The sequence below is a fragment of the Zingiber officinale genome, chromosome 2B (assembly GCF_018446385.1).
Source record: "Zingiber officinale cultivar Zhangliang chromosome 2B, Zo_v1.1, whole genome shotgun sequence".
In the NCBI taxonomy this organism is placed as follows: domain Eukaryota; kingdom Viridiplantae; phylum Streptophyta; class Magnoliopsida; order Zingiberales; family Zingiberaceae; genus Zingiber; species Zingiber officinale.
The window spans coordinates 85936564-85962911 of record NC_055989.1 but is presented as its reverse complement, the minus strand read 5'-3'; the positions used below and the strand labels follow the sequence as shown (position 1 = coordinate 85962911).

Below are 26348 nucleotides of genomic sequence, written 5' to 3'. Positions count from 1 at the left end.
CCTAATTTGTTCATAAAAATTTAATTCATTACCAAATCAAAACACCTAACTTGTTCATGAAAATTCAATTCATTTACCGTCCTAAGAGAGAGCGCGCCCAAAGAGAGAGAGAGAATGACATATCAATATACCTTAATATTTGTAGGTGTAAAACCATTAATTTGGCCAACAAAACAGCAACAAGATCACTCCAAGCCTGTTTAAGCAATCTCTATATGCAAGATACAGCAACAAGTGAGATGGTAAAAGAAGGAACCAATGCCAACAAAACAAGAATGGCTTATTTGATTTCATTGCTCTGTACACTGATTACAACATGCCGGCAATATCACATAATCAAAGGCCTCATAGATTTCGAAAAGAGAAAAAATATATACAGAGATACACTTTACACATCTTTCAACTAAAAGGTTACATAAAATGATTCCTTGGGAAAGGAAGAAGAAAGAATGTGGGTTTATGTAGAATTGGAATGAAACAATGCATAGTCTCAATCGTCTGGCCGCTGGATTTCACCCATCAGGATGCGATTGCTATGAACTTTGAAACCCAGAAGCGATGGATCGATCTGCCTGCCTTTCTTTCCCTTCCTTTTGACATTTTTACCGACTGAGCCAGCTTCTGTGTTCTCAAGCTCAGAAATGGACATTTTGGTGCTCTTCAACATGTCACTAAATGAAGGTTCACCGATATCTGCATCGCTGCTAGAAGTTTGGTGAAATATTGTGTCATGCTTGTTAGAGATTAATAACTCAGAAGACAGGGATGCAGAATTATGGTTGGCGACTGGCTTTACCCCTGTACACACATGGTACATTTGTTCTCAGAAAATGATAAAGATATTCATCAATAAAATAAACTAAATTTGAAAGAACCAAATAAACTAAGAAGTTACCCTCAGAAAATCCAACACGGGTAGGATGGTTTGCGTTTGCGGATTGAAAAAAAGTTGAGCCTAACAGTGTGGTATTTGAAGTAGACTGAGGATTACATGTTCGTTCTATGAATTGGTCAACACCATTGTTTATGGAATCACCAGAAATTCTGAAAAAAACAAAAATAGGTTATATATACACAAACAAGTAAAATTTCAGAATAAGACTAAACTACTCAGCCTGCCAGTGCTGTAATTAAATACAACATATTTGCACCATTTTCAAGGACAATTCGGTAACAGTAGATCATGGACTTCGAACAGAATCAAGAGGGCGGACAAATTACATCGTCAAACATGATTTCTTAAATAATCAAGCTGACGAGACAAGCTTACAAAACAAACAAATTTGTGAGGCAAATAGGGTATCCAAGAGCAGTCTGTACAATTTAAAATCTTGGCTCCCACTCATCACATTGCAAAGCCCAAATGGCTTCCAAGGCATACCAAAGAACAAGATGGCTTCAAATATCCTCTTCCCTAAAGAAGTCAGCAATTTTTTGCACTCAGGCAAGAGTAGACAAAACAAACCTCAAAAATCGCTATTGATTGGATTGCATGACAATCTAAATTTTTTGTTATTCTTCTTTTAATACAGCAATTAATTAAAGCAACAAACTATCCTAACTGAGAATATAATAAAAAGCACCACGAATTGCATTAACCTAATTGCAAATACAAGTTTTGAAAAAAAATTATAATACAAAATACCAAAAGGGGTAATACAAAATACTCATATCTTAAGAGCAATTAGCTGTAGCTCCAGTAGTTTACAAAATATAAGATACTAGATTGAGATGCAACCAATAGATTTCATAGCGTGAGAGCAGTTGAATCAAAAACGTGAAAGGTCTAACCCAAAGAAAACTTTTAGTCCTGGAAAAAAAAGTGATTTAGTAGATCTGAATCAAAGTTCTAAAATTCGCTAAGTGCCAGACCCAACGCCTAGCACCTAGCGCCTAGGCCGCTTAGACGGGAACTAGGTGCCCCTAGACGAATTCCACAGTATCAACATAAATTACATAATAAATCACATACTCAACACAATAACATCAAATCTAAAATGAGTTCAAAATTACACAACCAACTATCACATATTTATTCTACTTCTTCATAATTTTCAACAACTTGTTCTTTATTGGACACAAACTCAATATCATCATTATGATCCTCTTCTTCTTCGGATGCAAATCATCTTCATAAAATTCTCTCACTCTAGAGCTTCTTCGAGGTTGTATATTTTCATCTGTTTCACTTACTTCATCAATCATTTGTCATGTGAGCCCAGAACTTAGTTCAACTTCATCATCTTCTCCACCATCCACAATATAACCTTGTGCATTTGAAGCATCTTTTGCAAGAAGAACATCGACATTCCTTTCTTTTTCTCTTTTTTGTTTGTTCAACAATCTAGTATTAAATTGGACAAATACTAAATTGTTCAATCGATTGACATTCAACCTATTTCTCTTCTTTGTATGAATCTTGAAAAAAAGCAAATATTATAGTAACATGAAATTAATATTTTACTTTAATTAAAGACTTAAAATTTAAAGCTTACTCCTTCGAATACACTCCAATTTCTTTCACACCAGATGAACTTGTAGTTAATGAAAATATCCTCAATGCTACTCTTAGCAAGTTGGGTGTATGAGCACCGTATGTACTCCACCATGCACATGGATCAAATGTATCATAATTTTTTTCACATGTTTTTGCTGCCAATATTTTTCCAAATAACCTAGACTTGTCTCTGTATTTTGCAAAATCCTTGTTAACAATTGTATCTGGTAGATCTAACTCATTGACATGGGAAATTTCCATGCATTCAAAAATTCCCTGTTGCGACCTCATAAAGAGCAATAGAACTATCTTTATAGTAAAAATAGGGATTCAACAAAAATACAGTGGTATGCAATGATATATCAAGTCTATCCTTCATTTTTGACTCAATAATCACTATGATAGGCTAATAATCAAGGTTTTAAAATTCGCTAGGCGCTAGTCGGGCGCCAAACCAATGCCTAGCGCTTGGGCCGCCTAGGCGGGGACTAGGCGCCGCTAGGCGAATTCCACGGTATCAATATAAATTATATAATAAATCAAATTCTATAACTAACACAATAACATCAAATTTAAAATGAGTTCAAAATTACACAAATAATAAAATATCACAAATTTATTCTACTTTTCTATAATTTTCAACAACTTGTTCTTCATGGACATAAACTCAACATCATCATTGTGATCCTCCTCTTCTTTTTTGAATGCAAAATCACCCTTGTGAAGTTCTCTCACTCTAGTTCTCTCACTTATGAGTTTGATGCTAGTCACTAAAGCAAGTCAACAAATCGATTTTCTTGTTGGATCAAATTTTAGGGCTTATAGCCCAACACACAAAAAAAGGTTACATTTCAATTTTTTTAAATTATGCTTTAAATTTAAAAGTCCAAACTAAAAAAATCATTAAACATGCACTATTTCCGCGGCGCCTAGTCAATTCGATCGATTAGTCAGCGCCTAGTGTTGTCTAATCCCGCCTAGACACCAAGGCCGCCTAGGCTGGCCTACTAGTATGTTTTCAGTGTAGCTGGCTGGAGCCTAGCGCCTATTCAACGCCTAAGCGGCCGCCTAGACCGATTTTTAGAACACTGCTAATAATTTGATTCCACGTTTAGGACTACCTTGATATCTTCTTTAGCTTGAAGAAGCTCCCAAATATAGAAACTCCATGGATGGCTTTCTATCTCCATCTACCAATCGAAGACTCTTACTGAAGGAGCAAATATTTTCAAACAAAGTGTCAAATCATTCCAAAAACTCATGCTCGTCATAATAGAGTAAATCAATTTCCCTTTGTTTGTTTTTGACCATTGAAATTTCTCCCACGTATCACTTGTAAATATGGCTCTTAAACTAAATTTTTTTTCAATCAAACTTTGCAATGTGAGGAAATTTGATGCAAACCTGGTAACTCCTGGCCGGACTATCTCTCTTCTTCGTGAAACTTCTCATCAATGACAATCTTATGGTGAGCATTAATGAAAATGGTAAAAGATTTGACTTGCTCAATAACCTTTTTATATCGTGAAAACTTGTCAATACTTTCAAGCATGAGATTAATGAGTTGCACATGAACTCCAAAAAAACCCATATCACTTTTCACTTATCAATTTAGCTATACCCATATTGTTGGTGGCATTATCGATTACAATCTCCAACTTGTTCAACACTTGTCAACATACTCAAAAATAAGTTCAGTTGTATGTGTCTCGTCTGAAGACTCCTTAAACTCTAAAAATGTAGTACCCTGCTTGCAATTAACACACAAATTTAAGATGTTTCCTTTTTTTCGATCACTCCATGCATCAGTCATGATCGAGCACTCATTCTTTGCCCATTCTTCATGTTTCTTTCTTTTAATTTCGACTTACAACAATGTCTCCCTAAGTTGATATTGAGTTGGAGACTTGAATCCTGGTACAAATTGACCCACCTCCATTAATTGCTTGAAACTATCATTATTAACAACATTGAATGGGATTCCATTTTCATAAACTCATCTCCCAACATATTGTTGAACTTATTGAGTTCTCTAAAAAGCCTCATTTCTATTTTTTTGGCGAAACACTTTACTTCCACTAGAACCTACATTTTCTGGAGGAATTACCATACATATATATCCATGGGGCCAAGTGGAAGAGGTTTTTTAATTCCATCTATCTCTTCAATTTCAGGACCTTCTTCTTCGTCTAGAGAAATAATAACCTCTGCTCTACAACTTTGTTCTTCCATTATTTTGTTCTTGTTTCTATTCTTCCCTACTAAAATAGCCTATTTGCACTAAAAATTATTTGCACTTATTTTTATCTTCTTGAGATGCCTTTCGACAACCAGATACATTTCCAGATATATTTTCAATGTGCTCCTTGATCCTATACACTCCTCCGACATCATTTTTTCACACAACTTGCATTTAATTTTGTCAAAGTTCTTAAAATCAATCAACATCTCATACTCTTATCAAATGTCATTTGACTTTCTCCTAAGAATTCCAGATTCGGTTTGAGTGACGAATGTCGTCGAAGATGGATTGCTTGCCATTGTAATTAATAACCTGAAAAGTGATCTAAGAATAAATTTAGGATATGAATCAGTAAAAAAAAAGTAAAAAACATTAATATAAATTAGTAAAAAAATATTCTAAATGTGATTTATATAAATTAATAAAATTTATTAGATTTTTTAAAATTTAAATATAAAATTATGAATATAAATATGATTTATATGAATTAATAAGATTTATTAAAAAAATTTATTTAAATCCAAGGCTGCCGGAAGCTTCTGGTGGCACTGGACACTTCGTCATAGGCTTCCGGTGACACCAAAAGCGTTAGGGACACGTCTAGCACCAGTGACGTCAGACCCGTCCCACGACACTTCTGGCGCCTCCAGAAGCCTACGACGAAGCCTCCAGCGAAATGTCCAGCAACGTCGGAGGCATCTCGCGACGCCAGAAGCGTCGAGGAAAAAATAAAAAAATGCATAAAATAAATTATTGAAAAACTTACAGATCGTTGAGCAGATGCTTCCGGAGGAGGAGAGAAGCAGTCAAACCGGCGTGAGTAGATGAATCAGATAGGATTTATTTAGTGCTTTAAATGAAAAAAAAAACCGAAATTTCTGCCACACCCAAGGCCGCCTAAGTTCCCAGCACCTTTCCAGTGCAGTTGACGGTCGTCGAGCATCTAGGCGGTCGCCTAAGGCGCGTTTTAGAACACTGATCTGGATATTACTTGATCCGGCGGTAAAAATCCGGAACCCCATAAGAAGGAGTCAACGCTGAGAGGAGGTCAAAGGGTCCAGTGGCTCGCCGGAAAAGGGCGAGCCGACCGGACTCAGAAGAAAGGGAAATTTGATAGTAAAAGGCACCCTGAAAGGGACCAAGGTTCCGACGCTCAAATAAAGCAATACGTAATGACCAAGCGGAAGGAGGTGCCGTCCGGACGGCGCAAAGAATCAAGGCCGTCCGGACGACGTTCATCGTCCGCCCGGCGGGCCGAACACCCCAGTCAGACGGTGGGTAAAAGACGGGGACATCTTCTGACAGCCGTCAAGTCGTATGGCTATGCCATACTTCTAATCTGACAACGGGTGGTCCTGCCGTCCCATCAAAGAACATGCTCGGACTGTGGCAGCATGGTGTCAGGTAAGCTCTCTGACAAGTGCATACCGTGGTATGGGTTGCTGACACGTACGCACCTCGGTGGGCGTGCATCAGTTCCTTCTCCGTCCTATATAAAGAAGCTATTACTTCGCCAAAGGTACGCGTAATACAAATTTTGGCAACCACTTTCTCCACCATTTACGACTTGGCCGGAGGGTCGTCACGGAACCCTTCCTGCCAGACTTTCGCGCGAGATCGCCGAGCTTCGTTCGACCATCCGGAGATTCACCCCATCGACTAGAGCGTGCCGCGCCCAGCGCCCTTTGGTTCGCGATTCGGACAGATCAATTGGCGCCGTCGTGGGAACGCTTCGCGTCCGATCGGAGACAATGGACGAGGCCGACGACAACACGCGGTGACGCTTAGGAAGAACTCGGCGCTTTGGTCGAGATAAGGGCCGCCAAACACGGAGACAAAAAGCACGCCGAGCTGGCGGAGCAACAAGCAACATCTGCGTCGGTGGCGAGCGGAAGCACCTCCACCACCGTCGCATTCCATCGAGCCTTATTTCGCACCCCCCGTACCACCGAAGAGATAGAGGATCTTCCTCGGATGAAATGCCAAGGCGGGATAGCGGGAAGGGGAAGAGCGGACTCCTCCCGAGCGGATCAATCGCCAATTTTCGGAGGCTATCCACGAGACCCTCTGCCCAAGCACTACGCGCCTCCGACGATCGGCGAATACAATGGAACAACAGACCCGGATCATCATCTGGGTAAGTTCGATAATACAGCCACGCTCCATCAGTACACAGATGGAGTAAAGTGTAGAGTCTTCCTTACCACCCTCTCGGGATCGGCCCAACGGTGGTTCCGGAGGTTGCCGGACGGATCCGTCACCAGCTTCAAGGACTTCCGAACGGCCTTCCTCCACCACTTCGCCAGTAGCCGACGTTATCAAAAGACAAGTGTCAGCCTGTTCGCCATCAAGCAAGAGCCGAGAGAATCGCTTCGAGCTTACATTCAGCGATTCAACCAAGTGGCGATGGATATCCCCACGGCCACATCGGAGACAATGATGAATGCCTTCACGCAAGGCCTTGTAGATGGGGACTTCTTCCGGTCGCTCATCCGAAAGCCGCCCCGAGATTATGATCGCATGCTACATCGGGCCAACGAATATATAAATGTAGAAGGAGCGCAAGCCGCTCGGAAAAAGGAAGCTCCAGCCGAGCGGGCACCTGTTCATACCGAGCGGAAACAGCACGCCGCTCAACAGCCACCCAGAGGACCGAGGGCCGAAACAATTCGATCCCCTCACGCCAGATCGCACGTACAAGAAGTGGCTGCCGCTCGGCCCATGCCAAAGAAGAGGTGGACCCCTATGTTCTGCTCCTTCCACCAGTCGGATACGCACAACACGAGGGACTGTCGAAGTTTTCCCTTCGTGGCTAATCCCGTTCCCAGGAAAGCCGACGGCGGTCTCCCCACCGACAGAGACAAAGGACCCATGACCGACCGGACGCGCCGAGAGGCGACATCACCAGACGCCCGATCGGCACCGATCCCCAAGACAGGAAAATCGCCGGGCATCCAGAGAACGGTCCCGACCGTCCACTCGGGAGGAGGAAAATAGGAGCAATACTTCCCGGGGCGAGATCAACGTTATTGCTGGTGGGTCGACCGGAGGAGACTCCAACCGAGCCCGAAAGGCGGGCGTCCGGCAGCTGCAGATCCACGCGGTCGGCTGCAGCCAAGAGCGGGCAAATGGACCGGAAATCACTTTCGGACCCGGGGACTTAGAAGGAGTAGAAGTGCCCCACGACGACGCGCTGCTCATTAAAGCGGTAATAGCAAATTACACCATTCACCGCATATTTGTTGACACAGGGAGCTCGGTCAACATCATATTTAAGAAGGCGTTCGATCAGCTGCAAATTGATCGAGCCGAGCTGCTGCCCATGACGACCCCGCTCTACGGGTTTACGGGCAACGAAGTACAGCCGGTCGGACAGATCCGGCTGGCCACCTCTCTGGGAGACGAGCCGCTCAGGAGGACCAGGACAATAAACTTCGTGGTGGTCGACTCTCCATCATCCTACAACGTCATTTTGGGACGACCGGCGCTCGGCGAGTTCCGAGCGGTTGTCTCAACTTTCCACCAGAAGATAAAGTTCCCCGTGGAGGACAAAGTAGGAGAAGTGCGTGGGGATCAGCTAGCAGCTCGGCGGTGCTATATAGAGATGATCCGAGCGGAAGCCTGTTCCGCTCGGAAAGCGCCCCGAATCGAGGTACACGCCATAACCGAGAAACCTCCTGCTTTAATTTATGATGAAAAGGAGGAAGTTCAGATCCATCCGACCCGATCGGAGGCCACGACTTTTATCGCCTCTGATCTGGAGGAAGAACAGAAGGAGAAGCTGATCCAATGCCTCCAACGAAATCATGACGTCTTCGTCTGGTCGACACATGAGTTGCCCGGAATTTCGCCGAGCCTAGCGCAACACGAGTTGCATGTACGATCGGACGCTCGGCCAGTGAAGCAGAGAAAAAGGGACTTCAGCGCCGAACAGAATGCCATCATCCGGGCGGAAGTGGGAAAACTTCTGAAGGCCGGCCACATACGCGAGGTGCAGTTCCCAAGCTGGCTGGCCAACGTAGTATTGGTCCCCAAGCCGGGCGGCAAGTGGAGAGTCTGCATCGACTTGATTGTACCTCAGGGAGTGAGATGATCTACATGCTAGATGTTTATCAGGGATGCCATCAACCCCCCTCTTGTCCGAGAGAACCAAGAGAAAGTTAGTTTCATCACCACGGATGATACTTTTTGTTATATAATTATGTCATTCGAACTAAAAATGCAGGAGTAACATATCAATGGATGATAGATAAGATCTTTTGGAAGAAAAGTTGGAAGAATGTCGAGGTCTACATAGATGACATTCTCATCAAGTTCATTCAAGTGGTGGATCTTATTGTGAACGTGGAAGAAATTGCGGAACTTTACGGTAGTACGGGTTGAAGCCAAACCCCTTGAAGTGCGTATTAGGGCTAAGGGGGGGGGGATTTTCGGGATATCTGGTTATCGAGCAAGAAATTGAAGTCAACTCAAAGAAGGTGCAGGCACTCCGAGATATGCCGGCTCGACGAAACCTCAAGGAGGCCCAGAAGCTGGTGGATCGAATCACGGCACTCTCAAGATTCATATCCCGATCGACTAACCGATCTCTCTCATTCTTCAAAGTAATCCTAGCGTTACAAAGTTCAGATGGGATTAAGAGTGCGGATCGAGCATTTGAAGAGTTGAAAACATATCTAAATTCCTCTGCGCTCGCGTCGGCCAAGCCGACGGCAGTGAGTCATCAGAGTACGATCTGCCGTCACTAGGACCGCCGTAGGCTCAGCACTTGTGAGGGCGAGCGGCGAAGAGCAGCCGGTGTATTTTCTAAGTCATATTTTAAAAGATGCTGAATTTCGTTACACCGGGCTCGAGAAGTTGGCCTTTGCTTTGGTTCTAGTCGCTCCGCGCCTTCGACCGTATTTCTTGGCTCACACCATCATTGTCCGGACGAACAGTCCACTCGGAAGAGTACTATAGAATCCAAGCATCCGACGGCTTATCAGTGGACTACGAATTAAGTGAATTTGATCCAATATCAGCCCGCCTCTATTAAAGCCCAATCCTTGGCTGATTTTGTGATCAAGTGCAGGGCCGGAAGCTATGTGGAGAATATATGTGGATGGATCCTCCACTCGGCTCGGAAGGATCGAATATTACTACTCTCACCTCAGGAAGAAAATGCACCTATCCGTCCGGTTAGATTACAAAGCTACTAACAACGGCGGTAGTGAGGCCCTCATGGCGGATTGCGGCAAGACGGCATGTGGGAGCCGGTCGGTAACACTTCACCGGATTCACGGTTGGCGCTCAAGAACTTTCGGCAAGACCTTTGAAATCAACTGTGTTCAGCAAACTCTACCGAGGCCTTTGAAAACTCAAAGCTACTTTCCGAGAGGTGTTTATTCAGAAAATTCCCCGGAGAACCAAGCGGCCGATGAGTTAGCCAAACTCGCGAGCTCAATAACGCCGGCCGCCATTCAGCAACCAATTGAAAAACGCTGCTGGTGGCGCATGTCGACCGGATGCAAGGCCTCGCGTTTCCAAATGACTGGAGGACACCTATTATAGAATTCCTCCGTTCGGGCACCACACCATCCGATGAATATGTAGCCCGGCTCCTCAGAAGAAGAGCCGGTCGGTTTACACTAATCGGAGATCAGCTTTACAAGAAAGCTTTCTCGCGCCCTTTGCTGAAATGTGTAAGCTCGGAGGACTCAGCTTACATTCTCCAGGAAGTACATCAAGGATCATGTGGGGGTCATCCAGGCGGACGCTCGTTGGCCAAGAAAATCCTCTTGGCCGGATACTTTTGGCCAACTTTACAAACAGATGCCGCTCGGACAGTATCTACATGCCTTTCATGCCAGAAGTATCACAACTTCTCCCACCGACCGGCAGAGGAGATGAAGGCATCAACCATCTCATGTCCATTCGATCAATGGGGAATGGATATTGTGGGTCCATTTCCGATGGCGACCGGGCAGAGGAAATTTTTACTAGTGGCGGTAGACTATTTCTCCAAGTGGGTGGAGGCCGAGCCGCTGGCAAAGATCACTGAACAAATGGTTAAAAAATTCATTTGTCAGTTCGGCATCCCTCGCCGACTAGTGTCCGACAACGGGCGGCAGTTCACAGGGAAGATGTTAGAGGATTGGTGCAAAAGCTACGGCATTGAGCAACATTTCACGTCCGTGGCCTATCCTCAGAGCAACGGTCAAGCTGAAGTCGCCAACCGGGAAATTCTTCGTATTCTCGACCATTTGGGAGGGAGTTGGCCGGATGAAGTGCCGAGCGTCTTGTGGGCCATCCGAACGACGCCAAAAGAAGGTACAGGAGTCACACCGTTCCATTTGGTATATGGCGGTGAGGCTGTCATCCCGGTTGAAGTCGGCGTTGAGTCAGCCCGAATCCAGAGCTACGATGATGACAACGCCGAACGAAGAAACATGGAGCTGGACTTGGTAGAAGAAGAGAGGGCAAAGGCGTCCGTTCGGCTGATGGCTTACCGTCAGCTGATGAAGCAAAACTACAACCGGCGCGTCATTCCCAGATCGTTCCAGGTCGGCGATCTTGTCTGGAAGAAAGTCAAGCCGGTCGGCGACGTCGGCAAACTTGAAGCGCCGTGGGCAGGTCCCTTCAAAATCATCGAGAAGCTAAGCTCGGGTGCGTATTATTTGGAAGATGAGGAAGGTCGCCAGCTAGATAGGCCGTGGAGCGCGAACCACCTCCAGCCTTACCGGGCAGGGTGAAAGGTGTGCCTATGTAAATCATCTTGTGTACTTTTTTCGACTAAATACTTGAAATGCAGAGATGAAAAGTCAAAAAAGCGAATATAAGGCATTATCATCGTAACCCGAAGACCCCAGGCCGTTCGGCCGGGCTGCGTATAGAATATAAGCTGCATTCGAAATCAAAGACCCCGAGCTGTTCGGCCGGGCTGCATACTAGTGTGGCAGGAAGGAAACCAAAACCCTGCGCTGTTCAGGATGATAGAGGAGGTTATTGCCTGGAGCGAAGGCCTGAGCCGCTCGGCCAAGTATATTTTAGCCGAGACTACCTCGGGGAGGATTATATACAAGCTAAGCGCTCGATGTTAAGGCTCGAGCCGGTCGGCCGGGTATATTGCTTTCCAAGCCAAGCGCTAGACGACGAAGGCCGAGTCGTTCGGCCGGGTGTGTAGTCTCACTTGAGAACCGACGAGCCCCGTCGTTAAAAATCGAGAGCCGCGCCGACCGGCTATAAATATCCGCGCCGACGAGCCCCGTCGTTAAAAATCCGCGCCGACGAGCCCCGTCGTTAAAAATCGAGAGCCGCGCCGACCGGCTATAAATATCCGCGCCGACGAGCCCCGTCGTTAAAAATCGAGAGCCGCGCCGACCGGCTATAAATATCCGCGCCGACGAGCCCCGTCGTTAAAAATCGAGAGCCGCGCCGACCGGCTATAAATATCCGCGCCGACGAGCCCCGTCGTTAAAAATCGAGAGCCGCGCCGACCGGCTATAAATATCCGCGCCGACGAGCCCCGTCGTTAAAAATCGACGAGCCGGCGTCTATAAACAATCCGAGCGGACGAACCGACGAGCCCCGTCGCTAAAAATCGAGAGCCGCTCCGACGATAAATATCGAGGGACGAGCCGGTGTCTATAAACGTCCAAGCGGGAGGCCTTGCGAAAATCCAGCAAAAACCCCTCTGAGTCATTACATAGATAAGCGGAGCCGAACGGCGGGAATTCAAAAAAGTCATTACATAGATAAGCGGGGCCGAACGGCGGGAATTCAAAAAAGTCATTACATAGATAAGCGGGGCCGAACGGCGGGAATTCAAAAAAGTCATTACATAGATAAGCGGGGCCGAACGGCGGGAATTCAAAAAAAAGTCATTACATAGATAAGCGGGGCCGAACGGCTGGAATTCAAAAAAGTTTACAGAAACGCGCCTCACACATCAAAATCAAAAAGAGCGTCGGGGATGGCGTCCATCACGCTCGCCAGATCCTCGGGGGGGATGGTCAGCTCGGCAGACAAGTGACCTTTGGTCTTCAGATAGCCCACCGCCGCCTTGATTGCCTCCTCGAACGTGAGGGATATCTTATCGGTAAACTTCTCTCCGAAGTCTTCCGAGCGGAGGAACGCCTTCCTCACTTCATCCGAGCGGGCCGACTCCCCCTCTTGATATTCCTTGAGCGCAGCATGGGCAGCGTCGCTAGCAGCTTGGAGATCCTTCAAGTCTCCATCGAATCTTTGGAGGTCAGCCGAGCGGCTCTCTTTTTCGGTGGCCAGCAGAGCATCCAGGTCCTTGATGCGTTGCTCCAGCCCCCGGATCTCCACCTTCATGTGGTCCATGTCGTTGATGGCCTGTAGCTTCCGAGTGGTCGCCGTCTGGATCTCCTTGTCTCGCTGCTTAATCATTGTTTCAAGCCGAACGACCTTGCTCGCCAGATCAGTGGCTCGTTTCCGTTCGGCTTCTAGCGATTTCTTGGCCTTCTCCAGAGCGGCCATCGACTGCCTGGCGTCCCCCGCTGTTTTTTGTTTCTTCAGTTCCTCCTCCAGCTCGGCCAACCGATCGCTAATGGCGATCTGCTCCACCCAGTTCTACTAGCAAACACGAACAGGGTAAAAACTTCAAATAAGAGAGAGAAGGGGGGAAGGGCTATACCCCGGTGGCTGATTGAAGGTTGCTGTCGCCAAGCTGCCCAGGAGTCAACTTAGCTATCCGACTCCGAGCATCTATCCAAGCTTGTGCGAGAGGGCCCGTCAGGGTGATCATCTGCTCAGGAAACACCGGCCGATCGGCGGCAGCCATGTACGCCTCTGAGGGAAGGCGCAGAACGGTTTTTAGTAAATTCTGGCCGCTCGGCCCGCTCTGAGATGGCCCGCCAGCAGAAGAGGTGGGTAGCTCGCCTAAACGCCTGAGACGTCGTCGAGTCCTCGAAGGGCTGGACGGCGGCACTTCCAAACTGGCCCTCGGAGAATCCTGAGGGGTCGGGGTACTCTCGAGGGAAACTGTGCCGGACAGCACCGGCGCATCTGCACCCCGCTCAGGTTGTGGCTCATCAAGTGTAGAGGCAGGTGCGGATTCCGGTCGCCGGCGTTTCCGAGTACGCAGCGGCACATCATCGGCCGAACGGCCCTCCACTTCAGCTTCACTCGCAGGTTCCTGGGACCGTTGGCGTCCCCTCACCTTCTTCGTCGGCCGGATCAGCCGGAGCAAGGCCCCGTTCGGCGGCCTCCTTGCTCGTCACCGCCTCAATCCGAGCGGCCTTCAGTTTGACCTTCTCGGTGGCTCTGGCCCGCCACATGACCTCAGCTGCAGAAGCAGAGAATAAATCAGTTAGAACAAAATAAAGGGGAAGATAGGGAAGCTTACTCATGCTACAAGGCAGATCGGCTGGTGTAGAAGACAAGCCGAATATATGCATTACTCCTGGGAGAAGCATCTTGTCAATGTGATAGCGCTGACCGACTAGCTGTTCGGCTGCATGGAGATAGTTTGCGTCACCTCTAAACTTGCCGAGCTCCGGTTGCGCAGGCATAGTCGTCTGCCACCTGGTGCGGAAAGTGGGCCGCTCGGGAAAGCATATATAGAAAAAATGCTCCTTCCAGTGTTTGTTGGAGCTCGGCATATTATCGAAAAGGATGAAGTCTATCCTAGATTGGAAAACAAAGGTGCCCCACTCGGCTTGCTTGGGATAGTAGAAGTAGTGGAAGATTTTTGGGGTTAAGGGAATGCCGTTCAGTTTGAACAAAACTACCACTCCGCTCAGCAACCTAATAGAATTGGGAACTACTTGGCCGAGCGGAATGTGGAAATAGTTGCAAACTTCTAAGAAAAACTTATGAGGAGGAAAACGTAGTCCGGCCAGGAATTGATCCCGGAAGAAGACAACAGTGCCGGGCGGAGGATCGTTTGGCCGATCGGAAGGCGTGGCTAACACTATTTCGTGGTCGATCGGTAGGTCATATGCTCGAGTGAGGCGCATGGCGTCTTCCTCGTCGAACCGACTTTCCATGTTCAAGTACCAAAGACCCGGAGCACCGCCGGTCGGCTGCGAGGTACTGGTCATGATCGAAAGGCCAGAACGCGGGATAGAAGAGGATGGTTCAAGCAATGGAAGAAAATCGGTTGAAAAGGATGATTAACAGAAAGAAGAATGCGTCTGAAGCGAGAAAAAGGCTCTTACAAGCGAGGAAGATGACCGGAAGAAGCCGTGTGATCGTCGGAAAGTCTGAGAACAAGGTCGCCGGCGAGAGGGGGAATGACAGGAGAAGAAGATGAAATGCGGCGGAAACGAAGTCAAGGATCTTATATCGCCGCCGAAACGATCTCCACCGTCCGATCCAGTCGTCGATATCGAGGTTGTCATCGGATCGTCTGCTTCAAACGGGCGTCCCATCGGAAGTGACGAACCGCCATACTCGACAAATGCACGGCCGCCACGCCACGTTACTAGCCGCGTTTAATGAGCTCCCTTACCTGCAGAGCACGTGATGGGTAGTGTGGGAGAACAACGGACATCGATTCCCAAAGTACACGGCATGGACAAAGTATCGCCGGACAGATGATATCGCCGCACGGATGAGCCTCTTTATGGCCGAGCGGCCTAAGGCAATGATCATTGTTCGACTGATCGGCGTCCATCGATCGGACTTGCCTCCTTCGACTAGACTCGAGAGGAAGGCAAGTGATCCGCGGTAAAATCCGGAACCCATAAGAAGGAGTCAACGCCGAGGAGGTCAAAGGGTCCAGTGGCTCGCCGGAAAAGGGCGAGCCGACCGGACTCAGAAGAAAGGGAAATTTGATAGTAAAAGGCACCCTGGCAGGGACCAGGGTTCCGACGCTCAAATAAAGCAATACGTAATGACCAAGCGGAAGGAGGTGCCGCCCGGACGGCGCAAAGAATCAAGGCCGTCCGGACGACGTTCATCGTCCGCCCGGCGGGCCGAACACCCCAGTCAGACGGTGGGTAAAAGACGGGGACATCTTCTGACAGTCGTCAAGTCGTATGGCTATGCCATACTTCTAATCTGACAACGGGTGGTCCTGCCGTCCCATCAAAGAACATGCTCGGACTGTGGCAGCATGGTGTCAGGTAAGCTCTCTGACAAGTGCATACCGTGGTATGGGTTGCTGACACGTACGCACCTCGGTGGGCGTGCATCAGTTCCTTCTCCGTCCTATATAAAGAAGCTATTACTTCGCCAAAGGTACGCGTAATACAAATTTTGGCAACCACTTTCTCCACCATTTACCTGACTTGAGCGTCGGAGGGTCGTCGCCGGGAACCCCTTCCCGGCTAGACTTTCGTGCAGGATCGCCGGAGCTTCGTTCGACCATCCGGAGATTCACCCCATCGACTAGGAGCGTGCCGCGTGCCCAGCGTCCTTTGGTTCAGCGATTCGGACAGGATCATTACTTATAAAATATTTTTGCATAAGTTCAAAGGACATATAAGATCCATGTAGCCTAACAAAGATGATGGTGATAATAATGACGACGACTAATAAATTAAACTCACACAAACCTAAAGGCCAGAATCTTAAAATACACATATTTTATGCAAAAATGACAATTTAGTCAAAAATTTATAATCATAAAGAAAAGCCCAATGCCTCACTTTATTCAGAACTAAGTTATAAGCCCGATTGAACGGACCATGAGTATGAAAGGAAAATCTCAAACATGAACCTTGATAGAGTTTTTGAGAAGTTACCATCCGTATTTAGGACTCCTATCGCTAGCCCATCCTGATTATTCTTTAAACTCAGTATGGATGGATAAAAAACTCAAAACATCAAATACTTCAAGTCAAGTTATGAGACAAGCACAGAATAAAGTAAAAGTGACAAACGTATGAAAATTAAGATAATATAGCATACTATAGGACAGCCACGACATCATGTTTTTGTGAACAAACCTGTTCATGAAAAAGATCAACTTGCTCACTGCCACATAGGTCAATTATGTGAACAACATTAACCAAGAAATTCCAGTCTTGCTCTACAAAAAATTTACTGTGAAGAAGATCTGGTCTTGATAATTCCAGAAAATTGCATTATACTAGATCACATAGTTTTGCAATACAAAAAGGAATTAAATTGGCCTATTCTTGAGGAGAAAAAGAAGAGTCAATGAAATGAGGATTAAGAAAATGAACAATTCCAAGTTGCAAACATGAAGGAAACAAGCATGGTTAAGCTTGAATGAAAGCATCCTACCCGAGAGAGGTAAATTTTTATGTAAAGTATAGTCCATATATTTTATCATGCACAACCACAATCTTAATAAGGTAACTGTAGTTAAATGATCTATACCATACCAAAATTTCTCAATAAAAATAAACAGCGACCACCTAAATGGTGAAATCCAAAAGGCCAAAACAATTGGAACCCCTTCAAACAGAAAAATGTTCCAGCTCATTAATCATCTGCAATTAAACCAGGCATCAACTGACATAAGTTTCTTACATATCATTGGTTATCATCTCGTCCCCACTCTGAAGGATATCAAGCCCCATTTGATAATTGTAGAAGTTTAAACCTCCACCTGCCAAATGCACCAAGAATTAGCCACATGAATCGCTAAGACAGCCAAACAGTGAATCCAAAAAGGAAATTGTCAGAATCAAATTACCAATTTTTCCATAGGAATCATGTCTACAAATTTTGCCAATGTTAACCACTTCACTGTCAAATCCTTGCATAATTCCACTTACTCTTTCCAGTGCTGATCTATTGTTTGCAGTGCTTTTCTGAACTTTCATCCTCTCCTTCTCCTTTTTCACATTGGAGAAATCTAGTGTTTGTAAGGAAACACCACTCATAGAATCCATGAATTTTTCATTTTCAATCAAGTTCATATCAGAGAGGAAAATTTTCTGTTCAAGTGATGTAACAGAGCTAGATCTCAGAGTTGATCTCATATTCCTATTGAAGTTATTAGCACTAATTTCCAAATTTTTGTTTACCAGTTGTTCATTTGGTTGCTTCCCATCCAGATAAAGGGAGCAATCCAAGAAAGAACCACCAAGTCCTAATCTATCAGTATTAAGATTAAAATAATTCTCTGAAGCAGGTCCATGGTAGAGCCTAGATGGATCCCTTCCCTTGAAGGATGATCTAGGAGCAGCATCTGCCAGTGATATTGGTTCATGAGATTGAAGCATTCCATGATGAAGCAAGTCTCTCATTCCATATTCCAAGCTTCTGTCAATACCTACATGTGATTCCCACATGGGTGAGTCTGCGGTGGGGAGACCCATGTTGATATTCCTGTGTTTTTCAGTTTCTATTTGCAGCTGCTTCAGGTGAGATTCCAATAAGTCAGCAGAGCACGGCCTACTTGGCTCATACCAATGCCTCTCTGTTGCATCCATGTGAGATCCAGTGAAATTTTTAAAGATCTGGCTTTGATGAGAATGATCAGTTGAAGGATTCAACTGATCACTAACCCCTTGAATTTTCGTTAAGGCATTCCTGAGTTCCAAGTTTGACCAAGGAATACCTGCATGTGTATGCATGGACATATCAGAAGAATGTGGCTCATGCTCATAGAACCTTCTTTTAGTTGACAGAAAGTCTTGCTGTAGATGACTGGGCAACACCAGTGAAGCAGGTCCCTGTGGTATTTGCCTAGTGTCTAATTGGCTAAGCCTAGCAGCATGGTTCTGGTGTGAACTATCTACAGTCTGAATGAACTGACCAGCTTCATCAACTGCCCAAATTCCACCTTCATGTCTCTCTTCTTCCATGACTGGCAGCTTCCTTAGATCATCGGTGAGACCTCGTCCCAGAAACTGCTGTACCTGCCTCGGCCTTGCATGAGACAGAACCTCCAACAAATCATTGTGATTCTCATGTTGGAAATTCTGTCCTAGATTTTCTAGGATAAGTTGCATTAGAGAAGGATCATAATGCACTAACTCTGACTGGTCGTGATTTTGTTGTTGTAGCTCATTCAAGAAATGCTGCCTAAAATGAGCTTGATCAATCATATTCTTTCTGTGAGGATCACTATTTGATTCCCTGAAACCAGGTTCAAGTAATTGATGATGCAATAAATGTTCAAGATGCATCTGCTGTGGTGGTGGTTGTGGCTGTCGTTCATGATGTTGAAGATGATCCTGTAACAATAGCATCTGATTCTCATGCATTTGCTGCTGGCTCTGGTGCAGTTGTTGTTTCTGCAACTGATCAAGTTGTAGCCGCTCAAACTGAAACTTCAGCATGCGCTCTAGATCCCCCATAGGTTGTTGGTTAACAGAATGGTGATGATGCATAGTTTCATACAATTGTTCACGTCCAAGCAAGCCAACATTATGATTGGACAGTAAGCATTGCTGCTGAAGCTGCTCCTCCTGCAATTGCTTCGAGAGCAGATGCTGTTCTAAGCCAAAATGGTTTTCATTGGCATCTAATTGTAATAGGTTATTTGCATCAAGAACATCATGAATTATATTTGAACTGTAGCTCCTGTACTGGTTCTTCCCTGAGTCACTGGGAAAGTCACTGAAGGAATTGAAATTTTCTTGATTGTGAATAAATGGGGAAGTATTTCTTGCAAAATCATGGTGGCCAGTGAAATGCTCTGCAGAACCAGGAATAGTTGATGAAAGGGGCAATTTCTTATCAGTTTGTTCTAATTCAGACCACAATAATCCAAGAGGATTTAACTCACTATCTCTTGGAATGTTGTGACGCACTGAACTAGTATTTCCAATTCCTGTCACCCTGTACTGGTGATCTGTGGTTAACCTTGATGAAGAGATGTTATTAGTGAGCTTCTCTGATTCTTCTTCAATGTTACTCGTGTGCACACTCTTATACAATACTGCAGATGCAAAGTAAGCATAAAGAACTACAAGATTTGGAAAAACAAAAGCACATAAAGAAAAATAAATTGCTCCAAAAAAGCATACCTTCTGCATCCTGTCCAGGAAAATCATGAAAGAGGTAAGCTTCACCACCAACTGTACCTATTGTTATGTCTGAGCTAGGAAACAATACCTTGTCTTTGTTAAGATATCTGGAGGTTTCAACTTCAGTAACATCAGGTTTTACAGGACACAGAGAATCCCGTGATTGCACTTGTTGCTCATCTGCAGCCAAATACCCAATAGCATGGGCAGCAGAAACAGACTCATCCACGCTTCCCTTTGTATTGTATAAATATTCAGATCCTTCACCAAGATATGCAGTAGAGTTACCACCAAGCCCTACCTTTAAGTGAGGCATAACATCACCAAGTGGAAGAAAAGGCAGGCCTTCAGGAGCGCCCAGTAAACGCACTGGTAAATCAGTTCCAAAGAAGCCTTGTTCAAACCATGAGATGATGTCTAGACCTAGAAATGGCCCTTGAATATCTCCTTGAGGATCTAAGTAAAACAAATTCAACTCCTCAGGAAGATGGACACCTGCTGAAAGCTTTTGCTTGGCGTTATTGTTATATGCATTGTACAAACTATATGGAGCATCAGATATCACAGAACTGCTATCAGAATTAGCAATGGAATCCTCCTCTTCTGTCTTCATATTCTTCAAATTGTCTGACTTTCTTGATTGTTTATCAATGTTTAATATTTCAATCTCATTTGAACTGCCAATTGTAACAGAATTATCATGACGAACATCATGCTCTGCAACCTTTGGGGTCAGACTATCAGTAACCAAATTGATTAGAGGGATGATAGTATCCTCAATCCTTCTGTGGTTAGAATCCAGCTCTGAAATGAGAATAAACAATTTCCAATTATGGACAATTGTCAAGTGATGCTTCAAAGAAGTTGGCAAAACATATGTACATAACCTTTAAGATGCTTAGAAGATTCATTTACACCATATTTCTTTTCAATCAGGATCTTGCCTTTATCTAAATTAAAAAGCAAAACAATCACACTTTGCCATAAATGTATCAAGTATAGCATGTTACTCACCTAGATCATTCTCACTGCCAGTAGCTCCTTTCTCACTTGAACTCACTTCACTGCTTGTGACTTTCCCATTCCAGATATCTTTCAGTAGAACCTTTAAGACGCATTTCAACAAAAATAGTTCATTACAGAAATTATCTCCAGTGAAATAAAACAAAATGTTTAACCAGAAATTTAGATAATATTCACTCGAATGATTGGCAATAAAGAATCTTATATATATATATATATATATATATATATATATATATATATATATATATATATATATATATATATATATATATATATTGTAGCAAAAGGTGATTACACTCACCTCAAATGCCCCTCACAGCCCGTTCCCAGGTTATGTGAAGGGAGGTAAATAACGGGGTCAGCTTATAGCCGACCACCAAGTTGGCTAGGGGGTGGGAGGGATTTTTTTTCCAGAGAGCATGTGCCCGCCAAGAATTAATCCCTTACCCTATTGTAGCAAGTTTGTCACTCTCAAATCAACTTGGCATCCCGTGGGGACTCCTGTTACATATATATATATGATGTGTGTCAAAGTTGCTAATGAGTGTGAGTTGATCTACTAAATTTTCAAATTTTAACAAGCAAATTATTGTTATGATACAATATACAAAGATGAGATAAATTGGAGTGCTACTGTAAACAGCCTTCGAATAATTTCTTCTATAATGAAAAAATACAACATAATGGTCTCTAATTTCTGATACCATTAAGGAAATATGATGCAAAACTGGAGATGTGGAAACCATAACTTACGTCTTCCTCCTTGTAGGGTGTGGCAAAGGCCAAAGGAGCTATAAAACTTGATTCTGTTATAGGAGGAGCATCCTCAAAACCCTCAGGGGTAGCATCAATGATCGATACTATCTGCTTTCTATAAATATCAAGAAGTCTTCCCCTGGGATACTGGAAAAAAGACTTATTTGCTGAAAGTGCACCAACAGGGCCAGCCACCACAGACCTGTTAAGCTGCAATCCTGCAACAGAATTTGATCTCCCCCTACCACGAGCAAATCCCAAATTTGAACCATCTATACGGCCATTTCCCAAACCAAATCCAGGAGCAGCACGGAGCATTGTAGAACCACTGGATTGAATTTCCTGGAGATGACGTGGCCGCCATTTATCACGGGAATCAGACCCAGATAATGGACGGAGGAAAGAAGTAAATGATTGTTTTTCAATATAAAAATCTTTCTCAATATCCATCTTTTTCTCTGTCCAGGTTTCCTTCTCTTTGTCCTCAGGACCCCACCTCGATGACCATTTTCTATCACGTCGATTCTCATTCCCTGAGCTGCATTTAGGAACTTCAAGCAACCTATCGGATGAAGGCAAAATCTTAGACTCAGCAACTTCTCTTATAGGAGTATTGTCTGGACGACGATCACTCTGGAGATTCTCAGCTTCACAATCCCCTTCCTTTTTACGTTCTCTCCTACCAAGCAACAAACTTTCCCTCTCCTCTTCATGCCAACGGCGACAACTTTCAACATCAACAGCATTCCTTCTCCATTCTTTAATATCCTGTGATCCATCCAGATGCCACGCATCCTTCTGAATCGAGTCAGTCAAGGTTCCAGAAGATACAGGAATACACAGCCAACTATCCTGCATCATCAGTAGTTATGGAGATCAATATGCTTTCAAAATTAAAACAAGTATGATAATACAAAAAATAATAATAATAATTACATGCGCTGATATTTCTAGCAATAAGCATTTTTTGGAATGCATGAGTCACATCCAACTGAAAAGTGTTGACAGTGATAATGGTAAACACTTGTAAAGTATCCTGTGTCTTGAATTGAATCAATCAGATTCTATGTGTTTCCTCCAGTAAGTATCAATTAAATTCATGTAGTCTAAAAGGCGTGTGCACGCGCGCACACACGCGCGCGCGTGCACACACAGTGATAATATGCTGCTCACCACGCTAGACGCGACGCTGTGCACACTGAGACACACTGCCCATATGGGCAATGTTGACCGGTATATATATATATATATATATATTAGAAGTATTTATCAACCCACACAAAAGGGTATGAGCAAAGAGTTTTGGACAAACAAAATGCAGATAGCAAGGCTAAGCATAATGCACAATGTCATCCTGCAATTTACTGATAGTAGGATAGAATCACTCCACGATGCAAATTGTGGCATATTTTATAGCATATACTAATTTAATCGTTTCATGGCTAAAAATGACAAAATAATTCGTATCACTAACCACTGTATAGAAATAGCTATTTTCACTATATAGCAGATAACATGCAGTTAGGAAAGAGCATGTATAAATAGTTACTATAATGAAGATAAGAATGCTAAGATGGATGTCATCAAAGAAGGGGGAAATCGATATATATATATATATATATAAATAGAGAGAGAGAGAGAGCATTTATGTGTACCTCCAAAAAATGACCAAATGGAGAAATTTAGACAATAAGGAAATATTTGAAAACAACTAAAATATTCTATAATTATCCAAATTTCATTTATTAGAGTTAAAGAAAACTATTAACATGGTTAGAGGTGATTTAGAAAGATCTGTATACTAGAGATATAGCATTGATAGGGTCCAATAGCAAAATAAGATATATGTAACCAACCCCAGAATAGTTTGGGCTCATGTTTTGTTATTGTATATCATACGTGGTAATGGTAATGATAACCCCTAATTTGGCAATAAAACAATAACAAGGGCAAGCCATGAAAACCAACTAGATGTGGTTTGCAGAATTAGACAAAAATAAAAGGAAAGACCAAACATCCATCAAATAGATTCTACTAGCACAGGAAGAAAAGAAAACACTGACAAGGAAAGGTAAACAAGCCTCAATACAAATATCATGATTGCCTCACATTTGAGAAAAAAGTGAAAACTTCGTAACTCAATTCTAAGACATAAACATCTAGATCGCAGATATGGAAGACATTTAACTAAGAAAACCACATAAAACAAAAAAAATGATACGTCAATATCAGATTGAGAAAATATTTTGATTAAGGTGAACTATAAACAACTGCAAGTTAAGCAAACACTGAATCAAACGAAGTGTCACCAACAGGACACAAATTATCCAAGCCAAACCTTAGTATGTTACAATATATTAGATATATGGGAAAAAAACATGAAACCCACGCTAGACATTAGTAATCACGCTTCAATATAACCATTCAAAAGAAAATGTAAACAAAGTAACAAGACAACAAGGTATCTCATTGACATTTAACTGATCATATCTTGTTGATATTTCACAAAATTCAAATTAAATGAAATATTCAAATTCATCCAAAACGAGAACAAAACAAGGAAGAAAAAGATCAATAAAACAGTTCAGAGCATCCACCTTGCTGTCGCTAGGTTTAGTAGATGACCACGGGGAAGAGAGAGGAATACTATCATCACAAGTCATTTGATCTGTGCTAAAGAGAAACCATTAGCAAACGAACAAAAGAATTGCAGACTGAGAAATTCAAAAACCCAATTATCAGAAGAGTGGCAAACAGAAATGTAACAGTAAGCATGAATGAATACCATATTTTGTCAATCAGGTGATTGTTATTCAAGGAACCACTTCAAAACAAAGAACACTTATTAGTTCTACTAAATGGGTAAGCAAAATGGGCAAGCAGCTTGCCAGATTAGAATGCCAAAATAGTACATTACTTGTTTGATATATATATATAGATATGTGCAATGTTAAATAGGTGTCAGTCTATTTTGTTGTCACATAATATTTTTGGCTTCTTTTGAAAAACCCATCCAAGGTAGCCAAATGTATCATGTAATACAAAATTTAAAGCCTTATGGTTTTCTCTCTAAACCATTCATGCACTAGGTATTAAATGTTATGTTTAAATTTAATAATAGATTAGTACAGTAACTTTTTTTATGAAATATATTTAATAATTAATTGATTATTAATAATAATTTCCAGCAAAACTCGTCAATAATTAATTAAAAATAATTTTTAATTAGTTTTAAAGGTTTTTTACTTTCTTGAAACCAAGAAAGTGAGAAATCGATTTGACATATTCTTCATATGCAATTTATCAATTTGTATGTGCATTAATTAATAAATAGGTAGGAAACCTATAAAACAAAGCAACTAAGGGCATCTCCAATGCAAGGTTTTTGTGAGGCTTGTTAAATCAAAAAGGATGAACAAAAAAGCTCTAACTATTGCTGGTGTGAGGTTTGACATTTTTAGTTTAAGAGTCAAACCTGCTTTTCTCTCAAAATTAGTAATGTAGGTGAGACCACTCAAAATAAAGATGTGTGATTTGATAATGTAGGATCCATAAAAAAAGTAAAGCGAGGTTTTTTTTTATAGTGGAGAGAATAATAAGTTTTATACTTTTGACATGGCAATGATATGGCATATCGGGATCATAAAAAAGTTCATTCAGAGCTTTGACCATTGGAAATGCCCTAAGACAAGCCCAAGAGAGCTTTAACACGTCAGTACCAAATTACATTTACCGAATATAATTTTTTAGCAGTGAGTGTAAAAATGCTTAATTAGACTTCATTTTTGCTAAGGCAAACTCTTCAATGCTGATACAGAAACTGTTATCTTACAAAAGGGAAGCACGGTCGTTTCCTTCCAATAGAATAAAACATATCACATTTTTCACAAAAATAAATAATAATAATAATAATACAAAATATACCATAATAATCAGCACAAAAAAACTACCAAATGATTTTTTTAATATTTTGACATAAAAAGTATAGCAGCAAGGACATGTAGAGGTAAGACTGTACGGAACAGCACCTTTTCCTACATCGAGGGCATCCAAAGGGTTCTTGCCACCGTCATTTGCACCAACGATAACATCTAGCAAGCAAATAAGCTCAATTAAGTAAAGAAAAAAAAAGTCCCTTCCATCTTGAACACAAACCGGGGCATAATCAAGGTGATCAACAAAGATGAAAACAGTATATACATACAAAAATAATAATACCTCAAAGTCACAAATCGTATTTGCTGCTAAAAGGAGATTAAACTATCTAAAATTGTACAGGTTCATGTACTCTAGCATACGTTAAGATCCAAACAAATTACCAAATAAGAAAAGGAACTAAATTTTTTGCATTAATTATGTATCTAATCAAAATAAAAATGTATATATATATATATAAACTGCGACCAAAACACGACGGCGACCAGATCAAGCAAGCATGAACGAAATTCTGAGGCAGCTTATCCACAGCGGCAGCAATTCAAATCGACCCATTCGGACCAGAAAAAAGGATCGAGAAGAAGCATCTAAGGACCACCTTTCCCGGCCCAAGCCTCGCCCGCTGACTTCGAGGGGAAGAGATCCTCAGGAAGATAGATGCCGCCACTCGACATCCGCACCCAACGGATCAGGGATCGAGGCTGCGAACACCAAATTAGGGTTTCAGATGGCTACGGCGCAGGAGAGAGTGAAGGACCCAAACAGAGGCGATCCAGGAAGAGGGAGAGCGTCGAGAGCAAAGATTGGATTAAGGAAAAGTAGATTGAGATCGGTAGGGCTTCGATGGAGTGTGTAGTAGACTGCAGAGTGGATGATTCCAACTAGCAACAGCCAGCAGAGAGGAAGCGAGCTCCATAAAGACAGATTGAGACGGACCGGAAAAAAAAATGATAATCCAGATTGAGACGGACCGAAGAAAAGAGCAAGCGTGGAG

General features: G+C 43.2%; 1 protein-coding gene across 3 annotated transcripts; it reads right to left on the bottom strand.

The window, feature by feature from the left end:
* Positions 1 to 259: 259 nt before the first annotated feature.
* On the bottom strand, positions 260 to 26348 carry LOC122046170. 3 transcript variants are annotated; one of them, XM_042606726.1, is made up of 11 exons: positions 25953 to 26348; positions 25447 to 25509; positions 24016 to 24086; positions 21416 to 22270; positions 20651 to 20741; positions 20524 to 20586; positions 19637 to 20440; positions 17353 to 19548; positions 17187 to 17265; positions 896 to 1044; positions 260 to 798 (listed from the first exon to the last, which is right to left on the bottom strand). In XM_042606726.1, exons 1-11 carry the CDS (start codon positions 26026 to 26028, stop codon positions 491 to 493), a joined length of 4755 nt encoding a protein of 1584 aa, XP_042462660.1. In that variant the 5' UTR covers positions 26029 to 26348; the 3' UTR covers positions 260 to 490. The 3 variants fall into 3 exon arrangements, with proteins under 3 accessions (XP_042462660.1, XP_042462662.1, XP_042462661.1); XM_042606728.1 differs by having other exon boundaries at positions 21416 to 22265; positions 25953 to 26031; XM_042606727.1 differs by lacking the exon at positions 20524 to 20586.